The 18412-nt window shown below is 43.1% G+C and overlaps 1 protein-coding gene across 2 annotated transcripts; it reads right to left on the bottom strand.

The window, feature by feature from the left end:
• Nucleotides 1-2166: 2166 nt before the first annotated feature.
• Nucleotides 2167-17375, bottom strand: gas2l3 (growth arrest-specific 2 like 3). Of its 2 annotated transcripts, none has more exons than XM_010892632.4 (9): nt 17144-17375; nt 10476-10531; nt 8012-8189; nt 7789-7907; nt 7515-7656; nt 6946-7009; nt 6709-6850; nt 5698-5805; nt 2167-4612 (listed from the first exon to the last, which is right to left on the bottom strand). In XM_010892632.4, exons 2-9 carry the CDS (start codon nt 10497-10499, stop codon nt 3353-3355), a joined length of 2037 nt encoding a protein of 678 aa, XP_010890934.1. In that variant the 5' UTR covers nt 10500-10531; nt 17144-17375; the 3' UTR covers nt 2167-3352. The 2 variants fall into 2 exon arrangements, with proteins under 2 accessions (XP_010890934.1, XP_010890935.1); XM_010892633.5 differs by lacking the exon at nt 17144-17375 and adding an exon at nt 11646-11875.
• Nucleotides 17376-18412: the final 1037 nt, after the last annotated feature.

The raw sequence follows: 18412 nt of genomic DNA on the forward strand, positions 1-18412 counted from the left end.
GAATTCTGTGCCACGTCTTAAAATTCTTCAAGTATGATGAATTGTCAGAATTTCAGTCCCATTTCAACTCCAATTCTAATTTAAGCCAGCAGGAGGCATGAATGTAACAAATATAGTGCCTGACATTTAGTGGGGCAGCTAAGCCAAATCATTTACAAATGTTATGATAAAATTACCCATTTAGGCACAGATGTGGATGAATGCTCCCTTAAAAGATTTAGACAGAGCAGAGTTTTTCATGCCTTATAGGGGCCTTGCAGTGAACCTAAAACATTATCCCAGCGTAGAATAGTAAATACATATATTTTCCTCTATAATAGAGCTGTGTTAATATTGTTTTATTTATATGTATACTCCTTCAATCCAAGTACACTCAGTGACCAGTTTAATTGGTGCCTCAACCTCTTTCAAGAAAATGGATCACTCCCATAGACAGAATCATGTAGCTGTGACTTGCTATGTAAAGCAAGCAAGCTGGCAGACATCAAGACATGAACTGCTTGGTTTATTGTTAGAGGCAAACAGACAGGCCACCAAAAGGCAAATAATGGCACCATACAATAGTGCTGTGCCGACTGGCATCTCTGAATGCACAACTTGACGGTCTTGTCAAGGGTTATTGCCGAAGACAACTGCACCGGGTTCCACTCCTCAGCTTACAACATCAGGTTGCTCCAGTGGGTAGTGGAACACTGGAGTTGAGGAGTGGAAAAACATTGCCTGGTCCAACTAATCCAGGTTCAGCTTTGATTGGCCTGCACAGTTCCTAGACCTCAAGTGAATTAAGCATCTTAGAAATGAGATGGACCGGGCGGTTTGCAGCATCAATGTACCACCATCCAATATGGATTAACTATGTGATTCCATATTATGTAGACCAACATCCCTGTGGAACATTTCCATCAACCTGTAGGATCTGTACCCCAAAGAATTCAGGCTGTTCTGGAGGCATAGTGTCTGGTCTAGTGCTGGAACGGAAGCCTGAATAAATTGTCCACTGACTCTTGATTAATTGCACACGTCGACCTAAACCACTTTTATTTTAATAAATATTGCTGGACGTAAGACTAAAACATGACCAGAAAATCGAAAATGATTTTTATATTGTGAATATTACAAATCACACAGGCTGCAAAAACAAAGAGATAGCAGAGAGATAGCAGGAACATTAAGAATGGCCAAAACAACAGTTTGGTACATTCTGAGAAAGAATTGCGCACTGGTGAGCTCTGCAACACAAAAAGGACCGGATAAATTATGAAGTGTATAGGGATATATTGTCTGTTCAGATTCAGCCAAATGCAGTTAAGTTGATTGGACAGCGCTTCACTGTACAGATGGACAATGACCAAAAACATACTGCAAAAGCAACCCAGGAGATTTTTTTTAAGGCAAAGAAGTGAAATATTCTGCAATGACCCGAGTCAATCACCGGATCTCAACACAATCGAGCATGCATTTCACTTGCAAGACCCACAAACAACTGAAGACAGCTGCAGTAAAGGCCTGGCAAAGCATCACAAAGGAGGAAACCCAGCATTTGATGTCCATTAGGTCTGGAGTGGAAGCGGTTATTTCCAGCAAATTATTCTCGATAAAGTATTAAAAAATTGTGTTCATTTGTCCCATTACATTTGAGCCCCTGAAATAATGTGACTGTGTAATAAAAAATAAATCCTAGACGTTTCATACGATATTTTTGGTCAACCCCTTGAATTAAAGCTGAAAGTCTGCACTTCAGTTGTATCTCGGTTGTTTAATTTCAAATCCATTGTGGTGGCGTAGAGTCAAAATGATGAAAATGTTATCAGTGTCCAAATATTGTAGGGTCTTATTTACATTATATCCTAATACAATCAAGGTACATAGTAATTATGTTTCTGTCAAATAAATACTATTGCTATTTGCTTATGATCCTAGGCCAAGACAATCGGTTTGGCTCTGGCCTGGTTACACATCCACAATAGATCAGTTCTGTTATGGCCTAGTTACACATCCTCAACAGCAGCTGGAACTGTGCTGGAAAGGACTATATGAAGGACAGCATCATAACTACGAAGGTTAGCATACTACTTTAAACGGGCATGATTGTTCTTGGAAATGTGGTAGATCAATTTTCTCCACTAGGCAATTTGAATTTAAATTGAGGCACTGACAATACAGATATGGCAGAAAGTTAGACAACGTATGGCTGTTTATTGGACAATGTAACAAACGTATATTAAACGACTCACAAATCAACATTCAAAATCGCGCAAACAAACAACAGATTTTCATAAAGTGCTGATCAAGAAAATAGTTACAGTTACTTAGACATGAAGACAAAGGAGATCCAGATGACTTTACACAAATTAATAAAATGTACCTCTCAATAGCTCTGTAAAATGATTAAGGACTTAAGTTGTCCCATAGTTGAAACCCTATGTTCAAAGGATGTTATATGCATCAGTAGTCATGTATGTAATAAACTTGCAGTCAGAGTCTGTTTGTGCAATTCTCATAAATTAAACAATTAAACACATTAAGACCTTACTTTCTAGTACATTCCTCATGGCAGTTATTTCTAAAGGCACACCAGAGACATTCTTGCAGTGCTTAATTTGACCATTTAAAAGAGAACACTATCATGAATATCAAAGTGTATATAAAATCATACCTCCATCAATAGAATGCTTATTCACAGAAGACAAAACCTTTCATCCAGTTATATTTCCTGTCAATGATTTCAGACTTTGGTAACAATAACATGCTTGTAATGAATATTAACAATAAAATAAATCTATGTTTAAAAAAAGTGTGCTACCTAAGTTTGCTCCACTTTCCACAGAATTGTCCCTTTCCCAGAAACAGAATTAAAATCCAACTTTGATATGCAATAGAAATATATATACACATCTCCAGGACAAGCAGCTGTAACTTCTAAAGACCTGCTGGAAGAGAATCGTAAAAAAGGCTGTCGAGTACAGGTTGGTTCTAAACCGATTCCATTTAGTGTTATGCTGAAGACTGCTGAGGTGACAGATGAAACCAGTAATCAAGTTCTGAACTCATTCAAAGGTAATGTGAAATTCCACTCAACCTAAAGTACATTGCAACTGAAGAATGACCTTTAAATAACAACAATAAAAAGAGACAAATAACAAATATCAGAAAAACGGAGACAAAAAGTAATTATTTAACTTAAAACGGTAAAAACAGTAGCCGTGCAAAGGCATTTAGAAATATTATTCTAGTTTGTGTTTTGCTTGACAAGTGCTACATCTATAAAGGTGTTCTGCTGAATTGTGTGTGGAAACATTAAAACACTGTGCCGAAGCACTAAATGTTTATTACTACGCCCCCAAAACACAGCTCACGTCTTCTGCCTCCTACCGTTCATTTCAAAATATGGGTCCTCACTTTTGTTCTTCAGCTGGGTTTTCTTCATGACAGCAGTGTTCTTTTGGGATGGGAGGGCTTTGACGTTAGGGCTTCTTTTTTGGGGGGCCTTTATGGTGGCCTCAGATTTGACAGAGAGGATATTGGTGGCAGGTGCTTGCCTCTGCCCTGCCTTCTGTGCAGTTGGGATAGTTTTCTGGTTGGTCATGCCAACAGAGGTAGAACAAATGGAGGCCGCTGGTACCTGTCCAGGGGCCCCACCACGTATGGGAAAAGCCACTTTGGGGGTAGCCCTGGCTGGAGCCTGGCTTTTACTTGAGAAGTCTTTGCTCTTGGTAAGCGAAGTGGTGAATTTGGGCGGCGCTGTTGTGGCAGCCCTGGGAGTCTGGGTTTGGGTCTTGACGGGCTGGGGTGTTGCTGGCCTGGGGGTTGGTACTGCTATCCTAGGGGCTGGACGGATCCGTCTGGCAGCATCCGGACGCTGGCGTGAGGTTGGGGAGGCAGGCCGCCTCTGAGGCATACGGCGTTGGGTGGCGCCGGTTGGGGGTCGGCCGTCTTTCTGGAAGGGTACCCTGGATGGGGCTGTGGTGGGACGAGGCCCTGTGATGGAGGTGGGGGTAGAGGAGGGTTTAGGATATTTACAGGAGGGCTCTGGACACACTGGACTCCGGGGCTGGGAGGGGGCGCTGCGGGGAGGGGGCCTAATCTTCAGCTTGGGGACTAAAGGAGCCATGGCTGGGGTAGAGGAAGAGGGGAGCAATGGTGCTCTGGGCTGGCTCCTCCCCTTCAGGAGGGAAGGGCCGGGGCCCTGTTGTAAAGGCCGGGTAGGTGACACCGCTGCCTCCTTCTTGCCGACCGGCAAGGGCAGATGGGTGGGCTTCTTTGGCCTGGAAAGGGGCACCTGAAGGTTCCTTTTTGGGTGTGCGGCTACCCTCCGTGGCAAAACAGGGGTAGAAACGGGGGTGCTGGTGGTTTTGGAGGCCGAACCGGATGAAGACGAGGAGGGGGACGAAGGGATGAGGTTGACTGCAGCGAGGGGGTCCATGTCGGGCGGAGGGGCGGAGGCAGCAGCACCGGGTCCCCCATGGCCGGTCGGGCCTTTCTGGTAAGCCAGAATCTTCTGCTCCAGCGTGGTAAACTGGAGCACTCGGCCAGGGTCGTATTTGAGCAGGAAACCCTTCAGAGTGTCCCAGCCACCGCCTACTCGCACCATCACATGCTTCCCGTGCAGCATCTGCCACGGCAAGAGAGGTACACGTGACATACTGTGTCTTTTTAACATTGTATCTCTCTGTGTCTCTTAAAGTTTAACCACACCCATTTTTTAGTTAACAATTCCTTGAGAACCACATCCTATCGACAGCTACTATCTATTTTTAGTTTCTGTTCGCTAGAAGTAAAAACACTTCTATTGTGTCCAGGCTCAGTAGCTTGTTGCTCATGGCCAAAAATGACATAATCCCTGCTATAGATCCAGCACTAACAGGATCCAGTCTGCTTCCCCTAATGAGCTTAGGGAACTGCTGCATGGGACCCAGTGCTGCATGGGACCCAGTGCTGCATGGGACCCAGTGCTGCATGGGACCCAGTGCTGCATGGGACCCAGTGCTGCATGGGACCCAGTGCTGCATGGGACCCAGTGCTGCATGGGACCCAGTGCTGCATGGGACCCAGTGCTGCATGGGACCCAGTGCTGCATGGGACCCAGTGCTGCATGGGACCCAGTGCTGCATGGGACCCAGTGCTGCATGGGACCCAGTGCTGCATGGGACCCAGTGCTGCATGGGACCCAGTGCTGCATGGGACCCAGTGCTGCATGGGACTGAAAGCAACCAAGACAGACTTTTCCTCCTACCCATTTCATATGCTGATAGACTTCATCCTTTTTACCTTAGTATTGATTTACTTTTCAGTGGCGTAAGCACAACATCAGCAGTAAATACCCAATGTAATCCTAAAATCAGACTTTTCATGTTCAAAGTCTTACTACATCTATCATTTGACTATCTTTCAAATGGAGTGGGTTAAAGGGGAAGGTCAAGGTACAAGGAGCTGACAGGTACAAACCGTAGACTTAGAATTATGTCACGTGTGGTAATTTAATTTCTAATGCCAGCCACTAGCCCTAAGACAACCTTTGGAGTAGTAGCCAGTTAAAGAATGGGGCTACAGGGAAGTGGGAACATTTATCTTGGTCTCTTGTCAGAAATACAGACAGAATGTGTCACTGACTTCAGACTTGCTTCCTCAACAGATAAATTAACCTCAACAACGCTGTTCAATGCTTGGAAGTGTTCAGTATGTCAAGTTTCTGCTCACCCGGATGAAAAGGGTTTTGTCACCCAATCTGTAACGGCCCTCTGATAGGTATTCAATAGACACTCTCTGGGAGCAGTTACACGGAGGCTCGTCGGTCAAGTGTTGCTCCTGTAACACAGAAAAATAAAGATGCATTTGCATACAGTCTTAGTTAGTCGCAAATACACAGACAATATATTTACAGTGCCTTTGGAAAGTCATCAGACCTGTCCACTTTCTCCACATGTTGTATTAGTATTTTATTATTTATAATTTAATGTATTATTTGTTGCCTTCAATCAACACATCACATAATGACCACATGAAAACACGTAGACATATTTACACAAGGATTCAGACCGTTTATTCAGTAATTTGTAGAAGCGCCTTTCGCAGCGATCAGAGTTTTGAATCTTCTTGGCTATGCCTTCACTAGCTTTGCACTCCTGGATTTTTTCAGTTTAATTCTTTCTTGCAGCGCCAGTACAGCCGAACCCACTCCAGAATTGTCCTGGCTGTGTGCTTCAGGTTGTTGTCGTGCTGAAAGATGAATCATGCACGCTTTGGATCAGGTTTTCCTCAAGGACCTCTCTGTTCATCATTTCCTGTATCCTAACCAGTCCCCGTTGCTCAGAAATATCCACATAGCATGATTCTCTCACCACATGATTCACCACAGGGATGCCGTTAGCCAGGTGATGAGTGATAGCTTATTTCTGCCTGAAGTATCTCTTGGCATTCAGGCCTAATAGATTTTGCTCACCAAACCAGTTTTTCCCTCATGCTCTCAGAGTTATTCATGTCCTACGCCTTTTAGGGGTCACCATGGTTCAGGGTCCTCACCTACCCTCACCGTCGGGGGTCAGCCTGTCAGGAATTTAAGGATCTGGATGCTTAAGGCTAGTGCCAGCTTCAGGTCTCACAGCAGCGTAGTTACGCTTAGGGTGTTCTTCATGTCTGAGTAGCGTGTTACTTTGCGTCTGTTTAGTGAGCGAAGGTTTGATAGTACACTTATCCTTTTCACTGACTTACCCCAGGATGGTAAAGACCTCCATGCTGGCAGCACACGGTGAAGGTTTTGACTGCAGGAGCAGGGTCTGTCGTCAACAGCAAGGTCTCCTCCAGCTCAATCTCCTTTTCCAGCTTCACTAGCACTGGAGGCTCCACCCCATACCTGAGGAGAGGAATTGTTCCATTTGGTTCTCTACATTACAGGGATTGACCACACAAAGTCCACATTTCTGCTACTTCGTCAATAATTCTTTGTACCTGGAGACAATGCGGCCAATCTCTAGTAGACACAGACAAACCTGCCTGGGGTCCTTGTGCAGAACTGAGGAGAGAAACACATGGAAACTGTAAGGGAATGCATGGTAGTACAGTACAAGTATATTTGAGGCCAGATCTTTTGAAGAGGGCCAACAAGAGCCAGATTGGACAAGTGGCGTTGCCAACCCATTACTTATAATGGGGAGTTATCCAAATAGCAATTAACATGTAAGTTCTCTATCTTCGAAGTATCCTATTATGTCATTAAGGAGAAAGGCTTAAACAAACACCAGGACAATGGATGTAGTGGAGGCATCTGCTCTGTTCATTCCTTAGAGGCTTACAACTCAGCTCATGTTAATTTGAACCGATTAAGGTAAAGGAGACTTTAATCAACTCCACGGGTAGTGAAGCACGGTAACAGCAGTGCTGGGATGGGGATGGAGTCAGATCCTCTCTCAACTGCAATGCCATGCACTGATTAAACTGCAACGTTTTAGTTTGACTCATACGCATGTTCCAGCGTGCTCAAATAAATAGAAAGAGCGGTAACAAAACATGACAAGTACCTAGGCCCTCTGACTCGAACAGGTACGTTTCCTCCACGCCGATGTGGCGACACCAGCCCAGGAAGTTGGCCGTGTTGTCACGGGCGAAGAAGGACCCCGGAGAGGCATTGCACTTACAGGCCACCTTCCTCATGGGAAACAGCTGTAGGGAGAAGGCATTCAACAACCAGCAGAAATCACCCACCCATGCATTTCCTCACAGCCCCTTTCCGACGGACCACAGGCCTCGGACGCTTTTACGTTCCCCTTTTTTGCACGCCTACCGACGTCTCACCTTGCCCATGTCTGAAGCCCCGCTGTGCGAGATTCTGGTCTGCAGGGCCCCGACCAGCTGACACAGCTTAACGCCGTTGTTCAGCTCCTCCATGAAGAACTCTGCCCTAACCTCTTCTCCTGTGAATCAGAGAGAGCGAAGGGGTCAACCTTAGGCAGCATATCCGTGACTTGTACATGTCTGCTTCGCACAAACCAGACGACACCGCTTGAAGTCTTCTTACCCAGCATGCCAGTGAGCCAGATGGCCAGGTCCTCCTGCATGGGCACCAGGGTGGCCTCATGGCGCACGGCTAGCCACTGGTCATACTGGAAGACGTCGGCCAAGCCCGGGCCGTGGCGCTGTGACAGGGGGCTGCGTGGACTCTGAAGAGGCGTGTCAAACTTCTCCCCGAACCACACCTGCGAGACGTCAAGGGCGAAAGATAACGAAGGGTTAACGTGGTGCAGGTGTGAAGGCATTCCGTCTTTCTGCTGAGACATTTTTTGTGGTTCTGGTTCAGCATTTTTATTTTTTTAAATAAAGACAGCTCATTTGGCTCAACAAAAAGGCTCTGTTCAAGGTGCTTAGAATTCAACCAGGAACAATGAGAATGTCAAATGTCCAGTGTACTGTCAGAATAGCTAACATTAAGTCAGATTAAGCCTACAGGCCTACATTTCACGTCGCCGAATGAGGGGTGAATCAGGTGGAAAATAAATTCAATGGCCAGTAGCCCACGGTTTATTTTTCAGCTTTGTGTAACTAAAATATACAGGCTACCTTATGTAGCATATGAAAAGCCTTCTAAATAATAGAAACTAACAAGGAGTTGGTCAAGTTGCGAGTGCCCTTAGCCCTACATTATAGGCAACGAGCCCTCTCGATTTATTGGTCGAATCACTATGTAAATTACTATGTAAAATGGCATCTTTTCTCTCTCGTTTATATTTTAGTGTAAAAAGGATCTGAAACAGGATACTGGATGTCTGTCCTAGGCAAACAGACCATCTTGCAGATTGATACCCTTGATCCACATTCATACATTGTAGTATACAATTTTGAAAGACTTGAAATGTACTGTAAATAGACGCGAGAGAAAACATTGCCTCTGAGAGTCAGCAGCGTTCTGTGCTTATGACTCACAATGGAAGAAAAGAAATAGGATATAGTCAAGATATAACAACCTCTTCTGGGACCACATATTAGATGTCTCTGGTGACATTCCACTTGCACTGAGGGAAAGAAAATCAGCTGAGAGGAAGAGAATGCCTGGAGGTTGGTCCAAGCCGTTTATCCTGCAGTCACCACGGATGTCGACTTACATTTTGATCCACTCATACACACAGCACAAAGTATTGTACACGCTCTCTGGCCCCGCTCACTAGGAGGTATTCACAAAAATTATCTAAAGAAAGAAGGCATTTAATTAAAAGCCAGAAATAGGTCAACATAATGTGACGACATTCTCACAACTCACTCTCCCCAGCCCCCTTCACTTACATAACCATGTTCTAGGGATAACCTGACTGCCTGTGACACACTGGGCAAGGCTACCCAACAACATGTTGTTTTTCTGACTACCTCACACCAAATAAGGCTAATTAGAGAAACGGCAACGAAGAGCCGAGTGTTGAGTTACATAAACCTAGCAAGTTTACCGCCATACCATTGTGGATTATTAGTGGTGGACTCCCCCTTATCAACGGACCTGATTGGATGCAGGTTACACAGACTTACCTGCTTCATTAATCCCCCACAAGGGCTTGTTCTAGTTAGATATCAATTTCATTGATCCTTTGTGTCAGTATTAGTGCAATTAATTCCAGAACCTTTTATTGCTCTTACAAAATGAAGAAATGGTTATGAAAGAACTGAAAAAACAAAGGACTTCCCATCCATTAATAACAATCCAGGGTATTGTACAGACAAGCAGACTAATTGTGAAAACAAATTAAGCTTAATCATGTATAAGCCGGTCCACATGATCAATCTTGATAATCTTTTCATGCTTTATGTTGAAATAACACTAAACTGCTTTTTGGAATAAACGGCTGGACTTTCAGGTTGTCCAGGGGGGAAACAACTTTCGATGATTGTAATAGAACAATGACGGGTTAGGTTATTAGACCGTAATGGACCAATGACTGTTCATCTGTTTAAGGGAGTCGGCACAACTAAAACAAATATTGCTAAAACAAAGTATTCACATGAGATCAGTGATAACTTCAAGGAAGAGAAGAAAGGCCTCAGGCAGTGTCAGGGTTTTGTCCGCTCGTTCTTCAAGTTCCTCCTAGTAATGAAATCTTCCCATGGTTTTTGTTAACTTCTGACCCTTTTAGAAAAAAGGTCAGAAACCACAGGATGTTATTTGGGCTACTCAGATATCATACAGCCATGAGAGCAAATTGAGGCAACGTTGCTGTACAGATATGATCAAAAAACCAAAGTGATATTATTAGAAACAAACAGGTAACACTGTGTGAGGTTGGAGATGTTTTAAATAAAAGTCAAAATGGGTCGTGATTTTGTTAACACCCAATATAGCCGAGCCATTCTGTTTATACCTGCTTGCCGCTGCTACCCTGTAGATAGGCAAATATAGACAGGACAGTAACTAGGTAGCGGAAAGGTTTTGGGACTGCAGCTTAAAGAGTTACCCCTCCTGAAGAAATCTAAAAACATCCACCAGAAACCTACGGTCATACCTGTATGCCGGCCTGCACTGCCATCACTGCAATCAGAGGGAATTCACCTCTTCATCCTGAAACAGACAAAACTGTTAAGTACATAGAGAACAGCATTGGAACACAGGTTATTAGCTATCAAGTTACCGCACTTGTAGGAGATGGTGAGTTTCCAAAAGAACATTTAGAAGAGTTTGCTGGCTCCTTAATCTCACTGGTGATTACATGCCCCGTTTATTTCCTGAGGACATTTCATCCATGTACATGTGGCTCATGCATCACCACGTCCTATCCCAGCGCTGACAAAGACACAGCACTATAAGAACATAGGAAACATCTGCTGCTGACACACACGGCGGTGACAATAAGGTCCTCTGGGATGAAAAAAATACATCTGGCAGTAGAAACACCCTGCTCAGTTTACTGTAGCAGTTTCACATATAGGTAAGAGCCTTTTCAGCTATAGGGGTGTTCAAGCATGTTTGCAAGGTTAGAACAATAATTTATTCAGCTTCTGTTATCAGCTGTACCTTCCAGGAAGAACAATAAACAACCAAGGGACCTCATGCCAACTAAATAAACCAGTGAAATAATACAAAGTAGCCTAAAAATAGACTGTGCTTTACCAAGAGACTGTGACTAAGCATACAGAGTTCAGTATGTTCACCACATCTAGAGCTCACCTCTTACTCATTCCTCTCAGGATCTGGCCCATTACCCAGAACCATCCCCTTGACCCGAAGGTGGGTGTGTGTGTGTGTGTATACACGAGACCAAGAGACAACAGTGAGCTGGACCACTGCTCTAGCCTGACAGTTAAGTCAACATGCAGCACAGCTGCGGAAACACCCCCCGCCACCCGGTTTCCCTGAAAGACATCTCACTTTTCCGTGTGAACAATTCATCATAAACCCTCATTTCAGAATAGGCACCAAGAATTTAAGATACTCTACTGGTATGACATACCAGTAGAGTGTCGGGCAACGCACAATGAGAGGCTGGAGCCTGACAATTTCACTATCACAGATGCATATTTCAGCAACGTAACACCCCGTTTGATAGACTGGTCATTATGTGCACCCAAAAAACGCATTAAGTTACTCTGAAACAGCATGACAGATTAACGCTTCTGTCCGATGCTTGGTTCTGGGCATAGGACAAGATGACAGCAGTGTGGACAAGCAGACTTACCTCAGGACCCAAGGTAAAGTGGTCACGTATGAAAGGAGCTGCATACAACCCCCAGAGAGTCCAGGGGTAAAAAGAAGAAGAAAAAAAACTGTCCTCACTCTGCTTCTAACCATACAGCAGAAAGAGCAGCACAAACCACGCAGGCTCTAAATAGCTGGGTACAGACTTCAGAGGTTGTTATATGAGGAGCGATCAAGAGAGCAGGAGGGAGGAGAGAGAATAGAGGGAAAAAGAGGGAGCGCCTTGACTAATGAAGTGGCTCAGCTGAGATCCCCCCCTCCAGTCACTTACAAAGCTCCCATTGTTATTCTCATGCACGCACGCACACAAGCACGCACGCACGCGCACACACACACACACACCACACACACACACGCCCCCAACCCGTCAATCATCCCCACACTCCCCCAACGAGGCCTGCCTGGGAAGCTCCCTGAGCTAGTGGAGTGGATGGCGGGGGGGGGGGGGGCTAGCCACTTCCTCATTTCACAACTCCCAAACAATACAAAAAAACTGAAATAATAGCCAGTGGAAACTTTAGTATGGGAAAGAGACGATGGGAAGGCAAGGACCAGGATTAGAATTTTATATTTTGACTGAGCCCAGATCTGGGATGCCCTCAGAATAGTGGCTAGACTGAAGATAGCATGATCTAACACTTATGAGGATACCCAATAAAAGCACTGCCAATCGTCCAATTCACATTACGAGAATTCAATTAACAAGAGTCTTCACAACATTTGCGTGGCATCTTCCAGCGATACCTGGAACGATCGCTGACTGTAAAGTAAATACACTTGAGCGTTTTTAACACTACGATAGTTTTATCGAGATGAGATTTGTTGACAAATTCGCATTATTATAGTTTGTTTGAGATGGGTGTAAATGTCATTTGTCAAAGGACACCTTCCAAGGTAATGTGGGACACTGCTCAGACAGATACTCCCCGGAGCTACTGAGGTCTAAAGGCAGTATCGCTCAATGTGCATTGGACTGGAATGAGCGGTGACACAGCAAGTCCACTTCCGTAGGTTCTTCCATCTAAATAAACACAAAATCCATTTTGTCATTGGGGAGCTACTAAAATCATGTCACATTGGCACTGAAACAATCCAACCATCAACGGCGACAGCACTTGTTTGATAGAAATTGTTAGTTCCCAGGTTAACAACGCGGTCACTTAGTTTATATGATGTCCAGGTCAGTGGTCAGGTCAAAGCGCCTGCATGTTTCACCTAATGGCGCAGGGACTGTTTCTTGCTGCTAGTGTAAATAAAAAAATGCACTTACATTTTAACTTATTTGAAAGAAACGGTGTCCACGACAATTGAAGTAGGCGAAATAGAGTCTTAGTTGTCCAGTGTCTACGGCAATCAAGCGATCGATGTTCAGAAGTCCAAGAACACCTCAACGACATAAGTTAACTGGCTAGACAGTTAGCTGACCCACTTCTTCTGACAGAAAACAGCATTTGTTTGTGTTTAAGGACAGTATGTTGTAAACTAGTTAAAAGCCCTGAAAACTCTTGATCTACTGGGGGAAATATACACAGAGATTAGAACAAGAAAAGGGGTTTACTTTTAGTAGGCAGGCCCGGGAGATGATAGCAGAGGACAAAAGGAGCACTTGTCTCTACAATGCTTTGAATTTAGAGCCCCAGTGCGCAAGATGAGAGAATGCCTCCCTGTTTGGACCCAAAGGGCTGCATGCCTTTCAAACCCACCACCAAACTCAAAATGGAAAGAAAGTGAGTTTTATGCTGCTGGGTTGGCAGTGATGAATGTATGAGTGTCATTATGGAAAGGGCAAGACTAAACACTTGACACTGGGCGCAACCACGCACATTCTTCAGCGGTTGCTTAAACACTAACAATGCCCTTTCTCTGAACAGCCCTGTTTGACCACTTGGAAACTTTTAGAAGTCTTAAAAAGTGACCTTTGAGTCCAGCAAAAAATTTTACAGATATGCAGTTGAGCTTGGTTTTGTTCCACTGGAATCAGTACACTTGGTATGCTACAAAACAGTATGTTGTTGGGTAAATCTATCCAAAACAATATTCAGTTATTAGGTAATCAAAGGTAAAACATTTGATTAAAAAGTGTCCATTAAACAATAGACTCAACACTCCAAGTGGCTGTGACTACTTTTATTTATATTACCTTATTTTGATCGCATCGAATGTGGAAGAAAAAAAGTATACTTTTCCAAATGCACATGCTGACAATAACGTTCATTCCGTTACTTACATTTGTACTGATCTGGTCCTTAAAGGGGGTTGTGTGTTGTGGGGCACAAGTGATTATATTAGATTATTATTGATGGTGGATATCCGTTTGTGAGGAAGTACATTGGGGGGGCAGTTTAATGAAGTCATAGGACTTTAGCCAAGCCTCTCTGTAGTCCTGAAGATAAACATGGAGGGAGGAGGGGGAAACTGGCCACATGTTGCCCACGCAGATCATCTTCTTGCTTAAGTAATCATTTAAGAGGATCAGGGGCTATTCCAGACATGGACGATCCACCACGATACGGGCACAACACTGCAGATGGCACGTGGCACATGCATGGAGCGTCGGTCGATCTGTAGCGCATCTCGGTGTACACATGCTGCTCCCATGCAGCTCACTAGGTAACGCGTGCTGCGTGCTACAACAAAGCTGTAGGATTTGATTCAAGGGGCCAGTATGAAAATGGATCCACTCACTATGTGGCACTAGATAAGAGTGTATGCTGAATTCATTTGACAAAAAAATATCAGATATGCATTCGGTATGTGTAAATATGGGCATTTACCAAGACTGGAACAGCTACATGACTCTTTAATATGCAAGTGTGTAAAGAGCTGAAAGCCAGCACATTGATCCATGTGCTTTAACCTTACCCTCCTGCCAAACAGGATCTGCTCCGCTGTCCCCAGAGAGAACTAACTCCTCCTCCCTTAAACTTGTCCTGCTGAGCCCCTTTTGTCTGAACTTAATTGCCCTGTCAGTTGAACGTTTCATTTGGTACCTCTTTCCATCGGAAATCAGCCTTGAATACATTACAGGAGTGCATTCACGCTGGCTCGATTAGGCCTTTTTTGGGTGGGGCTGTGGGTGACACGCTGAAACACGAGGTGATGGCGGCGATTAAATGACACAGCAATAAGCCTCAGGATTTTGTTGCGTTATTACAGTGCATTAAAATTGCTTTTAATACAATGCTATGGTGCTCGTCATCCATTGCTTATGCCTGCCCATACAATAACCCCAGCTGTAACTATGGGCCAATCAACCAAACCTCACGCCATGTGAGCATTTCCCAGTGGAAAAGCAAATGAGCTTCCCTGAGACCGTTTCTAACAGTTAGTAAAGACATTCTTAGGTTGTTCAAAAAATATAAACAGAAAAGAGCCACAGGATGCATAAAGATAGACTCCTCTCTGTCAATTAGTCAATTTTCATGATGTCATTTCTAAAAGGTTCTATAGAAGAATGTAAACTAAACGCATGTCAGTATATCAGTAAAGCTGAAAAATATAATACTGAATAAGGTAACTAGCCATGAGGGAATTTAGGCAGGTGTAAAGTCAAAGATTCGTTTTTTTTAAGCTGTTAGGCAACATGGCCAATGAGGCCAATGTAAGCAAACTCAATCATTTGTGATGGGGACGTTATGAAAAACCTTCAGAAACATCTTTAATTTTTTTCCTTTTTTTGGTACCAGTAGTAGTGTCAGTTATCACACCAACCAACCTATCTCATGTGAAGATCCTGAATTTATGCATGTTTCTCCTCAGTTCATCCTCACTTCTGTAACCCTTTCTCTGTCCTCCAACTGCTCATAGTCTGTCCCCTAGTCAGCTGTACCCCTAAAATAAATTAGGGGTAATCCAGGATTTCATTATGATCTCCATTGTGTCCACTAAAAAGGTGGCATAGGGGGGTTTAACCCATTAGCTGTTCACATCTTGTCTGTGTTGCTGTGGTTGTCCTAGTTTGAGTCTCCTGGAGACTCAATTGCTCCAATGTGAGGCATAATGCAAAAGATCAGCCAGATGGTAATTTGGAGTATGCGATCAGAACCTGAGCCGTTTTTTTTTGGGGGGGGGGGGGGGGGGGCTGTCCTTCTCATGCATTAATTAATTTGGAACTAGTTCAGTTTAAGTATGACCTTATTCCTAACAGGGTATTTAATCATTTCTGGCACTAAAGCCAACGCAATCATGAACAACATGATTCTATTGTATTTTATCACCTGAAGTGCACTTCCAGCCAATGGCGCAGACCAGGAACTAACACAGCATTCGGGTGCTTTTCAGAATAAGCCAACTCAATGACTCCTTACAAGTCACACCTTGACCACATCGGCCCTGCTCATGCATCAGTGTGCCATCGTAGAAAGATTTAATTAGTCTTTCACCAAAGATGCAATCACGAAACACATGCTAACAACCAAAACCAAATGTCAACCTACCACATTAAACTTGGAAAAGTTGAAACATGTATGGACATTAGGAAAGAGTGCCGTTAGGAGAACATTTCGCCAAGAGATAAACTTAAGCCAACCGATGAGTAGAAGGCAGATTGAACCACACATGACAGAGTGGTGTGAGTTTCTGAATTCCATAGTTCCTTGCAACTCAAGGTGTAGGCTACATAGCCCAAACATATGCAAGAAAGCATACCTAAATCTTTGTCAGACAACTTTGCAAGATGTTACATTACATTAGGTTACCGACCGGCTGTTAGGGGCAATGGTGAGCAAATTCAGAGTTAAATAGAGTGGCTGTGTAGAAGGGTGTTGTGGTTGGAGATGGTGAAAACACAACCAACCTTCACTCCAATGGTTGCAAGTTAGTTGTTTCTAACCTTAAGCCTTACCTTTGCCTACTGTGATACCTATCCAAACCCCTAAACTTAACCTCAGTACTGTAAAACCAATACTTAACCCCAACCTAACCTTTTTTTGTTTTGTAACCTTAACTCTAACCTTAGTACTGTGATGCCTAAACATAACCCAGACCATAAACCTAACCCCAGTCCTGCATTTCCTAACCTTAAAGTAAACCCTAACCTTAACACCAGTACTGTAATGCATATCCTTAACCCTATGGAAACACCATTAATCTTCATAACAATGGAGCCGTTCTGTTGTGTCCTACCTGTACATTTTCTAAATGTCTGTCCTTTGCAGTTTGTGTCAATGCCAACATCCACAAACATAGTCATTCGTAACTAGTCAAACACCTGTATGTGACGATGAAGATCATTATGGAGATTCTGTACATGGACACACCAGCAAAGAGGTTTCAAACTATTTGAAAACCTTCAAAACAGTTTTCCAGACACTTCCTACACTTTCTTAAAGGTTGACTATTTCGTATACTAGAATAATATGTACAAACATAACTAACTTTTGTACAGCACAGCCACGGGGCACTTGTTGCTTCCTCGTGTAGGCTGGAGAGGAAAGGCGAGATTTGTTCACGCCACGTAAAAATGTTGTTATAACTCACCAGCAACGACGTTTGCTTTGAGCTTTGCACGATATCACGACTGTCGTTAATCTTTCATATATTTTCTTTCGATTGTTTCCAAATAGCTTAACTCTGTGTCGCTGTTAGTCCGATATCGCTTCCTCGAAACTTGTTATTCTCCAGCAACGTGGAATGCACTATTCAAAACCGCCAACCAGATCACACAGCCAATCCACATAATGGAAAAGGGGCGTCCTAACCGATCCTTACTCTCCCGCGGGAAAAGCAGGTAGGCGGATCCCACATACATTGGACATAAGTTCCAGGTAGAAAGGTAGGGTCTGCTCAGAAATAAATCACGATTTATTTTGACAATGACAAATGTATTGTCTTAATAGTAGCCTATATTGTAAGAAATCCAACCCAGTGGGTGTTATTTTATTTGAGCAAATTATTTGTTACTTTGTTTAATAGAGTTTACTGTTCTTACAATTTGGTATTTAGGCTATTGGAGGAAAGCGAAGCGAGTGATTTATTTGTTGTTTAAAACCCGTACAGCTAATAAAATAAAAGTTTTAACTAATTTATCAGTTTGAAACTTGTGTTTACTTAGAAATGTATATAAAAAAAATATCTTTAACCTTTTTCTTATTTGTTTAATCTTTTTTTCTAGATGCTCTACCAATGTAAACAAATGTTTCCCATGCCAATAAAAGCCTTTTAAATGGAAAATCTAATTAAATCGAAATTTAATGAGAGTTTTGGACTGTCAAAAAAACAAACAGAATTAAACAGCAGATTTATACTGCCCCTCAAAGGCGGTTAGTAATTACTGCAGGCTAAACACTTGTTTTTGGGGGCTTAAAAGCAGTATAATTCTATATTTTTTAAAGTATTTTCTAGTTACTTCTTTATTATTGACTTAATATTGTTTTTATTGTAAACGAAAATACAAAATGTACATTTTCCAGAGTTTTCTGCCTGTGGACGAGGTTAGTTTTGGTCCAATAACTGGATAAGCTAAATAATCGAGAGATGTGTACATGATTATGAAGGTGGGATATGCAGTAAAAAAAACCCAGTATAAAATAATGTGTGCAAGTCTGGTTGTATAAACACATAAATAAACCCCAGAAATTGGGGTTTAATCCCTCTCAATACTGTCCACGTTCTCTCTCACCTGAGTATCCCCATCAAACAAATGTTATAAAATAAATAATACAAATACTGAACTACAACCCCATCAAAATAATTGTTTTGACTGAGCCATATTGCAAAACCTTGTGAATATATTGTTTATCAAGGAAT

Source organism: Esox lucius, chromosome 23, assembly GCF_011004845.1.
Source record: "Esox lucius isolate fEsoLuc1 chromosome 23, fEsoLuc1.pri, whole genome shotgun sequence".
Lineage (NCBI taxonomy): Eukaryota > Metazoa > Chordata > Actinopteri > Esociformes > Esocidae > Esox > Esox lucius.

Coding starts and splice junctions, on each gene's coding strand:
- gas2l3 (XM_010892632.4), bottom strand. CDS start 10,499: ATGGCAGTGCAGGCCGGCATACAG. Junction 5,806..6,708: donor GAGGTCTTTACCATCCTGGG/GTAAGTCAGTGA, acceptor TCTGTGTTACAG/GAGCAACACTTGACCGACGA. Junction 4,613..5,697: donor ACAAAACCCTTTTCATCCGG/GTGAGCAGAAAC, acceptor TTGCCGTGGCAG/ATGCTGCACGGGAAGCATGT.